Consider the following 10,927-nt stretch of genomic DNA (forward strand, 5'->3'; position numbering starts at 1 on the left):
TTTTTCTTGTTAATATAAACATAGCAGCATATATGTAGTAAAATTGGTTGAGTTGCTTCACATCAGTCTTTTAAGCTGTCATATGTTTGATATAAACCTCAATGACTCAAGATTTCATCTTCACACACAGTGCCTATGGGTTTGGAGTATAATATGCCTTATAAGAATTGTAAGTTTGAAAAAGTTATGCCTGTTAAGTCTTGGTTCAGATTTCTCACATTGGTATTCTGCAAAGTTGGAAATATATGGCCTAATAGTTTTCATTTGCGTTGATTTGTGACCCTTAAAAAGTGGCCACTTAATATGTACTAAAAGCTGAAAATGAAGTATCATTCAGTTAAAATTCTAAATTTTTCCACTTAGTATTTTCTCTTATTGCCAGAATTGGAGAGGGAGTCATGACTGACTGACTTGATTTTGAAACTTTTTGCTTAAAATATGGCTAATTCTTAAGACTTATTTCTTCATGTAAAATTTTTTAACAGAAGCTCAACTTTTGAAAATGTAATAGTAACTGACAGTCTGCTTCTGTCTCCTTACCCTCCCCCTGTTTTTTAAACAAAGTAAGTTTGTGGAAGTAGTTAGATGACCATTCAGATACCATCTTTATAAAAACTTCATTGGGAAATAGCCATAAAGCCAATTGGATACGAACATACTTTTTAAAACTTAATAACTTATTTTTAACTTAATCATATTTCCAAGATGCTTATTTATTTTGATGCTTGATATGGAATGGAACACATACAAAGAAATCATACTCATTAAGCAATTCCTTCCCCTGCCACTGGAAACCAAGGCATAGAATTTGAAAATTGATTTATACAGAATGAAACAGTTTGGTTGGTTTGCCAGATATTTAGTAGATAGCGTACAGTTTCAAAAGGAAAGAACAAGATGGTGTTACTTGGGCTGGGTCGCTGCAGCTGGCCTCCCGTCTGTCCTGGTCATGATGCCACCTGGTACCCTGCCACCCTCCTCGTGCCCAAAGAGCATTGTCTTCTACTCTTTATTGGAAGAGTTTTGTCATGTTATCAACCTTTTCTAATTTTTTTATACTGATAATGCTGTAAAAGTGAAAAATATTTTTGTACATCCTAATTCTGCAACTATTAAGATAATTAACTTTTTAACACGTTTTAAGAATTGTACTGTAATCTGGTGTTGGGTTGGTAAGTTTGTAATTACTAATGAACTCATTAAATATGCTAAGTGTTACTTACCTGTCCTGAAAATTTCATTTGTCCAGACCAAAATCTGCGCCTTCGTCACAGCCCAGTGCCAACGGAGTCCAGACGGAGGGACTGGACTATGACAGGCTGAAGCAGGTGGGTGCCCAGCAGCAGCTTCCCTTTATTTGTACTTGTTCTTTTTAAAAATAACCCCATGTACGTATATTTGACAGGTTGTGAATGTATTTGAAAAGAATATAGACTTGATATTTTTATAGAAATGAAACAGTAGCATTCATGCTGTATTACTTCTTTCAGAGCCTCAGTTTTTGGTTCATCAGTTTGCATAAAGTGCCAGCAGTGGTGGAGGGTAGCGACAGTGGTTTAATGTAATAGGATAAACGTTGAATGTAAGTAAATGGCGTACAGTTGTTCAAGAGAAAAAATGGGCTCGCACTCAGCATTGGCCAAAGCAGACCCACCAGGTCTGGTTTTAGCAAGAATGTAAGGAAGATGAGTACTTGCACATATTTCTGTGAAAGGAAGCGGTTTGGGGAAAAAAGTCAATAAGAAAAAGACATTGTTTGTATTTTAGACACAGTATGCATTGTGTTTAATACCTATATACACAGAAAAAAATGGAAGGAGTAATAGTTGGAACCTAGAACTGTTTTAGTTCTAAAAGAGGTAAAATAATTTAAAATGATAGTGTTTTAAAAGATTGGAAAAAAAAATAAAAAATAAAAGATTGGAAAACGAAGGCTAAAGACGTCTTAGTGAAACAGCTATCAGTTTTGTAGACCTGATAGTTATGCCTGTAATGAACAATTTAATCTTTGTCTTCTTATCCTGCACTTCAGAATAGCCTGTAAAGATAACAGTGGTAGTGATCACTATAATAGGCATTTACCGACTATCTGGCAGACCTCAGTGTTATGCATTTGCTAGGTTATTAGCGTGACATTGTCTCCTAATCCTGGTAGTAGTCAGATAACATAGTGTCTGTACTCAAATTGTGCACATCAGAGGTTCAGAGAATTTGAATTTACTCAGTCCCATAATCAGTTTCAGAATCCTGTCTTTATCTTCAGAGCCCGCTTTCCCCATTCCGTCACTCATTTTTTAAAATATCAGCAGTTTGGGGCTTAAAAGAGTACCAATAATGTTGCAGTATAATGAGTTCAAAGTAAAAGTTAAATAGGAATTAAAGCAACAAATAGTAACAGTTTCAGATCAGCCTGACTTTTATACTACAAAACTGTTTGAACAGTTCAGTTGAGTTATGTAATTTGAAAACCATGTGGTCATTGATAATCAAGTGCTTGTTTCCTGTGTGTTAAACATGGCTTTCTTTTCTGGAAAAATATCTTGAAGTGGAGCGCTTGCACGCAATTAAAATATGGTCAGTTCTTGACTGTCTGAAGTAGGGGACTTGATGAGAGGAATAGATTTGATTTTAAGACTGATTTAAGTTAATTTGAAAAAGAATATCTATTAGTTCTGTGCCTCAGTTTCCTCACTGGAAAATGGAGGAAATAAACTAATTGATAATTTTCAACCTAATTTAAACGTGAAAAGGTTTTTTTTTTAAAGATGAGCCTTAAACATAGAGCTATTTAATTTTACCTAAGGTGTGCACAGTGCTAAAGAAAGTCATAGAATTTGATAATCCTTCCAAAGGATAGTTGTTTTTCACCCATTAAAATTATCACCTTATTAGCCCTTTTAGCATTCATGTTATACAGTCTTTATTTTTTAACTAGAGGATGTATCCATTATTTCAAGTTGAACTTTATAAATAGAAATTTTGCAAAATAAGTAAAGACAGAGTGGTTATCATAGAGGAAAGAGGGTCTAGAGCATCACTATTAAATAGAAATATTGGGCTGGCCAAAAAGTTTGTTCAGTTCAGTCACTCGGTCATGTCCAGCTCTTTACGACCCTATGGACTGCAGAACGCCAGGCTTCCCTGTCCATCACCAACTCCCGGAGCTTTCTCAGACTCATGTCCATCGAGTTGGTGATGCCATCCAACCATCTCATCCTCTGTCATCCCCTTCTCCTGCCTTCAGTCTTTCCCAGCATCAGTCTTTTCCAGTGAGTCAGTTCTTCACATCAGGTGGCCGAAGTATTGGAATATCAGCTTCACCATCAGTCCTTCCAATGAATATTCAGGACTGATTTCCTTTAGGATGGACTGGTTGGATCTCCTTGCAGTCCAAGGGACTCTCCAGAGTCTTCTCCAACACCACAGTTCAAAAGCATCAATTCTTCAGTGCTTAGCTTTCTTTATAGTCCAACTCTCACATCCACACATGACCACTGGAAAAACCATAGCCTTGACTAGATGGACCTTTGTTGGCAAAGTAATGTCTCTGCTTTTTAATATGCTGTCTATGTTGGTCATAACTTTTTTTTCCAAGGAGCAAGCGTCTTTTAATTTCATGGCTGCAGTCACCATCTGCAGTGATTTTGGAGCTCAAAGAAATAAAGTCTGACACTGTTTCCACTGTTTCCTCATCTATTTGCCATGAAATGATGGGACTGGATGCCATGATTTTATTAGTTTTCTGAATGCTGAGTTTTAAGCCAGCTTTTTCACTCTCCTCTTTCACCTTCATCTAGAGGCTCTTTAGTTCCTCTTTGCTTTGTGCCATAAGGGTGGTGTCATCTGCATATCTGAGGTTATTTATATTTCTGCCAGCAGTCTTGATTCCACCTTATGCTTCATCCAGCCTAGCATTTCTCATGATGTACTCTGCATATAAGTTAAATAAGCAGGATGACAATATACAGCCTTGACGTACTCCCTTCCCTAATTTGGAACCAGTCTGTTGTTCCATGTCCAGTTCTAACTGTTGCTTCCTGACCTGCATACAGATTTCTCAAGAGGCAGGTCAGGTGGTCTGGTATTCCCATCTCTTTCAGAATTTTCCACAGTTTGTGGTGATCCACAAGTCAAAGGCTTTGGCATAGTCAATAAAGCAGAGGTAGATGTTTTTCTGGAACTCTCTTGCTTTTTTGATGATCCAACGGATGCTAGCAATTTGATCTCTAGTTCCTCTGCCTTTTCTAAATCCAGCTTGAACTACTGGAAGTTCACGGTTCACGTACTGTTGAAGCCTGACTTGGAGAATTTTGAGGATTACTTTGCTAGTGTTTGAGATGAGTGCAATTGTGCGGTAGTGTGAGCATTCTTTGGCAATGCCTGTCTTTGGGATTGGAATGCAAACTGACCTTTTCCAGTCCTGTGGCCACTGCTGAGTTTTCCAAATTTGCTGGCATGTTGAATGCAGCACTTTCACAGCATCATCTTCTGGATTTGAAATAGCTCAACTGGAATTTTATCACTTCCTCTAGTTTTGTTCATAGTGATGCTTCCTAAGGCTCACTTGACTTCTCATTCCAGGATATCTGGCTCTAGGTGAGTGATCACACCATTGTGGTTATCTGGGTCATGAATATCTTTTTTGTATAGTTCTTCTGTGTATTCTTGCCACCTCTTCTTAATCTTCTGCTTCTGTTCGGTCCATACCATTTCTGTCCTTTATCGAGCCCATCTTTGCATGAAATGTTCCGTTATCTCTGATTTTCTAGTCTTTCCCATTCTGTTGTTTTCCTCTATTTCTTTGCATTGATCACTGAGGAAGGCTTTCTTATCTCTCCTTGTAATTCTTTGGAGCTCTGCATTCAAATGGATATATCTTTCCTTTTCTCCTTTCCCTTTCTTTTCTCAGCCATTTGTAAGGACTCCTCAGACAGCCATTTTGCTTTTTTGCATTTCTTTTTCTTGGAGATGGTCTTGATCACTGTCTCCTGTACAATTTCCATAGTTCTTCAGACACTCTATCAGGTCTAATCCCTTGAATCTATTTGTCATTTCCACTCTATAATCATAAGGGATTTGATTTAGGTCATATCTGAATGGTCTAGTGGTTTTCCCTACTTTGTTCAGTTTAAGTCTGAATTTGGCAATGAGTTCATGATCTGAGCCACAGTCAGCTCCCGGTCTTGTTTTTGCTGACTGTATAGAGCTTCTCCACCTTTGGTTGCAAAGAATATAATCAGTCTGATTTCAGTATTGACCATCTGGTGATGTCCACGTGTAGAGTCTTCTCTTGTGTTGTTGGAAGAGGGTGTTTGCTATGACCAGTGCGTTCTCTTGGCAAAATGTTGTTAGCCTTTGCCCTGCTTCATTTTGTACTCCAAGGCCAAATTTGCCTGTTACTCCAGGTATTCCTTGACTTCCTACTTTCAGTCCCCTATAATGAAAGGGACATCTCTTTTGGGTGTTAGTTCTAGAAGGTCTTGTAGGTCTTTATAGAACTGTTCAACTTCAGCTTCTTCAGCATTACTGGTCGGTGCATAGACTTGGATTACTGTGGTATTGAATGGTTTGCCTTGGAAACCAACAGAGATCATTCTGTCTTTGAGATTGCACCCAAGTATTACATTTTGGACTTCTTATTGACTGATGGCTGCTCTATTTCTTCTAAGAGATTCTTGCCCACAGTAGCAGATATAATGGTTATCTGAGTTAAATTCAGCCGTCCCAGTCCATTTTAGTTCGCTGCTTCCTAAAATGTCGATATTCACTCTTGCCATCTCCTGTTTGACCACTTCCAATTTGCCGTGATTCGTGGACCTAACACTCCAGGTTCCTATGCAGTATTGCTCTTTACAGCATTGGACCTTGCTTCTATCACCAGTCACATCCACAACTGGGTGTTGTTTTTGCTCAGCTGATCTCCAGTAGCATATTGGGCACCTACCAGCCTGGGGAGTTCATCTTTCAGTGTCCTATCTTTTTGCCTTTTCATACTGTTCATGGGGTTCTCAAGGCAAGAATACTGAAGTGGCTTGCCATACCCTTCTCCAGTGGACCACGTTTTGTCAGAACTCTTGACCATGACCCGTCTGTCTTGGGTGGCCCTACATGGCATGGCTCATAGTTTCATTGAGTGAGACAAGGCTGTGGTCCATATGATCAGATTGGTTAGTTTGTTAGCGTTTTTCCAAGTGAACTTTTTGACCAACTCTTTGTAAGATGGATCACATACTTTAAATTTTTAGCAGGTGCATTAAATATAGAGAAATAGGGGACATTCACTTTAATATATTTTTATTTAACCTGATGTAGCCAAAGCAATATTTCAGTATATAATCAGTATGTTTAAATTACTGATTAGTTATTTTACTTTACTTTCTTCATAGTAAACCTTTGAAATCTGGTGTCTAACGTTTACAGTGCATCTCACCTCAGTCTTGCCATGTTTCAAGTGCTCAGTAGCTATGTGTGGCTGGTCTTCTGTCTTAAGACTGTGTATGTCCAGCAGGGTCCCATCCTCCTACTTCCCCACCTATTAGGGCAGCCCCCGAGGGCCCTCCAGGGGAATCCTAGATTCCATGAAGTTTAGTTTGATAGCTCTGGTGATTCGTAAGCAGTCCCCATACTTCAGACCAGATGACAAGTTTCCCAGGAGCTGATTGTCCAGTTTGTGTCTTCTTCCTTGAAACTTGTTTATGGATTCCCTCTTAGCTCCCAAAAGATTAGATTAAAAGCAGAGCTCTTATATGTTTTATAGGCATTATCTGAATCATAGCTTTCACGGCATGACCGGGTAATTATTTTAGGTTTAGAAAACATTCTGCTTCATATTTTGCTAAGCTAGAATAAGCAAAGATTGGGAAGGGAAGACTATTAAAACACAATTTACCAAAATTGATCTTCTAAGTCATAAATTATGAATCTGGAAACAAAAGACAGAGCTAACATTTTATACATTCATAAAATTTTATATAAGCAAGAATCTTTATTTTCTGTATTTCTGATGTTTTTCTCTAATATTTTAGGACATTTTAGATGAAATGAGAAAAGAATTAACTAAGCTAAAAGAAGAGCTCATTGATGGTGAGTGTCTAAACAAATTTGCTACTCTTATAATGCTTAATAATACCCATGTTAAAGAAAATGAAGATTAAAAAATACCTAGTTTATTACTTGAGGGCATAAAACAATTACTTTCCCATATTATCCTGCCCTTTACCTGGCTTCAGATGCCAAAGAGAGGGTCTCTCTCCTTCATATAATGGAAATTATTTGTGAAAACAGGGTAAACAAAATTCCTCTTAAGTTTCTGGTATTGAGTAGTTTTAGATGGAAAACTAAGTAAACCACTCTTTCTCTAGGTTACTCCTTTTCATCCATCCCATCCCACTGAACTCTTGTTTTGAGCCCAAAGAATCAGTGTTTTCATTTTGTGTACAAAATGGAGAGAATATATAAATATATATGATGTTAATATTGTAAAAATAATAACATAGATTTCTTCAATGAAAGATGCACAGTTTATCTTTGTATTACTGTGAGTTTGAATGCAGTCATTAAGATTTCTTAAGAATGAATCACCCACTTATATTACCTTACCATTATATTTACTTCTAATATTTTTCCTTTTCCTACCAGCAATCAGGCAGGAACTGAGCAAGTCAAATACTGCGTAGAGAAACAAACTAAGGAGAGACAGGACTTTTCATCTGGAAAAAGAAGAAAATAAAAACCTGCGAAGAACAACTGTTAGCAACAACAAAACCCTTACATTTTGTGAGCTGTAAGAAGAAAACGGAGATACACAGTCGGAAGGAGGGGAAAACCAACATACTTTGAAAGCCTTCAAACATTACTACTCCGGCGGATAAGCTATTTCCCTCCCAGTTTGCTGCTTTTTTCTGACCTTTACAACAGGATGGAAGAGAGTCGTATAGGAGTTCCTATATCAGTTATGCAGAAAATAACTAAACCCGTCAGGCAAGATCACCGTACATTGAAAATATTTTCATGTCAAGAGACAATTGCACATTTTCCACAGTCCATTGCTAAAATAAAGAGGAGAAAGGCTTGAGAAGTTTTTTTTCCAGAGAATGCTGATGAAGAATTTAGCAAGTGATGCTATTGTATTGTAAATGTTTCTCTCAGGTTTGTCTTCCTATCATATTTGATATTCCATGGATAATTGAGATCAGCCCTGTGTAGGTTAAGATCATAAAATGTGGAACAAATGTAATTGTATGTGCTTTCAAAAGGTGACATTTATAAGAAAGTGTCCTAAAAATGATTTGTCCAGAGAGGAATTTTAGAATGATAGGAGGTCTCTCGAGTTTAGCCTTCATGCAATTTTGTAGATTCAAACATAAAATTCATCCAGAATTTAAAGATTTAGATGCCTTCCTAAATTGTTACAATGCTTTACCAAATCTATGACTCCTACATAACACAAACCAGTGGTCAAATGTAAAACAATATATTGTAGATTTACTGTAGGTTTTCAACCTTTTTTAGATTTATGCATGTGGACATTTTTATAACGTAATTACAACCACCACAAAAATTAGCTTTTTTAATTGCAGACAGTAATGCATGTTAAACTAATATGTAGTGGCCTTTTCAAGGCCTAGTCCCAGGGAAAACATTTTGTAGAGTATAGGGAGTGGGAGGCGGGGAAGGAATAACTTTTTATTTAAAGTTAATTTCTGCACTATCTTTTTTCTCAGTTATCTGCATGAATAATGATGAGGAATATTTTGTGACTTTAATTGGTAAATATGTTAACAGAACCGAGTACTTAATCTTTTACATCATGTCTTCAGCTATTTGTATTTTAATTCAGTAACTTCAGTGGTCTGAAACATGATTCTGAGCTTCACGTGAATTCTGTCTTACTGTGGAATTCAAACGTTCGTCCCTGAATCTGACAGTTGTTATTACCTAGGTGCCCTGTAGTTATCCAGGTGTCAGGTACACATTCCTGACTTCAGAGCTGCTTTCGGACTTTTACGTTGAAATACTAGAAAAGTAACAACGATGGCAGCAATTAAGGTCACAGAAATCATCAGATAAAGGGAAAAACGACGAGGGGTCCTGCGTAATTTTCTTTTAATAAATAGAGAGTTAGGTGGTAGGAAGAAGGAACTAGATGCCCTACTTACCACCATGTACGTGTGCGTGTTTGTGTGGGCACTCACGTGTGTGTGTGTGTGTGTGTGTGTGTGCAGTGCACTCCCTTTTCTTTGAAACTTCTGAGATTAAAATAGGGGAGCAATCCTGTATGTTACAATGATAGCATTTTTTGGAAATCTAGGAAATCAAAAATTCTCCAGGCTCTCCATCTTGGTTTATGCTTGAGTTGTTATGTGCCATATTTGCTTTGAAATCTTTGATTATCTGTAGTTTTACTAAAATTTTGAAGAAATAATCCACTGTTGTCTGCTTTCTGGATTTCTTAATCTTCCTTCATAAGACAGAGCTTGTTGATAGCATAGTTTTCTAAATGCAGGTTTGCGGCCATCACCACTTCAAAGAGGTTTGAATGAGGAAATTTTTTTTTCCCCGTATTAAAACAGTTCTTGTTTCTGTAGAAACTTCATTTTTAGATTAATCTGTGATGGATGAGCTATCATAATTCTAATATGCGGTTCTTTTTCTATCAGATATTGTCATCCACCAGTAAAGACATTAAAGATGCAGCAAGCTTATAAAGTACTACTTTCTTAAAGAAATAGGAGGCATTCCCATCTTTATTACCGTACTTTTGGTTATGCAAACACTTTGGAGATATAAATGTTTATGTCCCCCATAAATCTGGTCAGAAATCATTTTTGATTTTGTTGATTAAGTTAAACAGTAGGATAGAGTACTGGGTATAAGTGGTCCAAAGTAAGATAAAAGACTACGCTAAAAATGCTAGATCTTGAAGAAGAAACTGGTTTATGCACTAAACGTTTTGTGCCTTGGTCTAAATATTAACATGTCTATGTAAAATGACAAAAAGAACCAGTGTTGAATCACATTTTATTTCCTGTCGTTCTGCTTTATCCCAGACTGCTAAATGTGTTCTTTCCAAGAAGTTTGATTGAATTACTGTACACATTTACTGTCCTGTGTGACAGTTTTGTCATTGTTAGAGATTTCAGTAATTAAAACGGGAAACAGAAGCTTAGGTTATTTTCCTTATCAAAACTATGTTCCTTGGAGCCACGTTATTATGATGGTTTTCGTGCTCTTGTACATTGGATGTCTTAAGCTGAGTGCAGTTTAGGGGATCCTTTCTAATACAGGAAGGTACTTCTTTCCTTTAACACTGTGATCTGACCTGTGACAAATCTGTACTACACACTATGTAAATGGCTAACAAGTCAACTGCAAACCAACTGAATGTACAACCTTAGTGCTGGTGCTGAAATCTCTTCAGAATAGTCATCATTGATCTCAAAGTTTGTTTCAGAATTTGCAAGCATCAAGTGTCAATCAGAACTGAAGATGAAACACTAATGAATGTTGAATCCTCATGCTCTAGGTGTACTTCCTTTGTAGAATTTTTGTTTCTCTGCTATTTTTACCATACTGTTCCATTTAAATTTCCTACACGCTAACTTCGTTTGTGCGATTGAAATAAAATTGCAGTATATACATGTTGCTTGTTTGTGACACTTAGATAATCTGACATAATCTGTTGGTTCTAAATAAGTTGTTTTGAATGTAAAAAACGCTCTTTAAAATCCATGATTTCACTACTTAAAGTTTACATATCACGACACTATTCTTTAAAGATTTCATAAGTCATAAATACTAAGTAATGTATACAGAGGGAATATGTGGTCATGTATCTGCTTTTTGCTTGAAATAACTGTTGGGTGTCCCCTGTTTGTTCTTATTTTCTCTTGGCCCAGCTTGGTATGGTGTCTTACGGTCAAGAGAA

At 36.9% G+C, this 10,927-nt stretch overlaps 1 protein-coding gene across 25 annotated transcripts in view; it reads left to right on the top strand.

Moving 5' to 3' along the window:
- Positions 1-10,640, top strand: part of ENAH (ENAH actin regulator) — a 157,721-nt gene extending 147,081 nt beyond the window's left edge. For all 25 annotated transcript variants that reach the window (XM_086345117.1, XM_086345129.1, XM_086345133.1 and 22 more), the window contains 3 exons: positions 1,250-1,328; positions 7,026-7,083; positions 7,639-10,640. In XM_086345117.1, the coding sequence (XP_086201243.1) occupies positions 1,250-1,328; positions 7,026-7,083; positions 7,639-7,676 (175 nt within the window). In that variant the 3' untranslated portion in view covers positions 7,677-10,640. The remainder of the gene's footprint in view (positions 1-1,249; positions 1,329-7,025; positions 7,084-7,638) is intronic.
- Positions 10,641-10,927: the final 287 nt, after the last annotated feature.

Source organism: Bos grunniens, chromosome 16 (genome assembly GCF_055505025.1).
Source record: "Bos grunniens cultivar Pamir isolate PY7600 chromosome 16, Bosgru_T2T1.0, whole genome shotgun sequence".
In the NCBI taxonomy this organism is placed as follows: domain Eukaryota; kingdom Metazoa; phylum Chordata; class Mammalia; order Artiodactyla; family Bovidae; genus Bos; species Bos grunniens.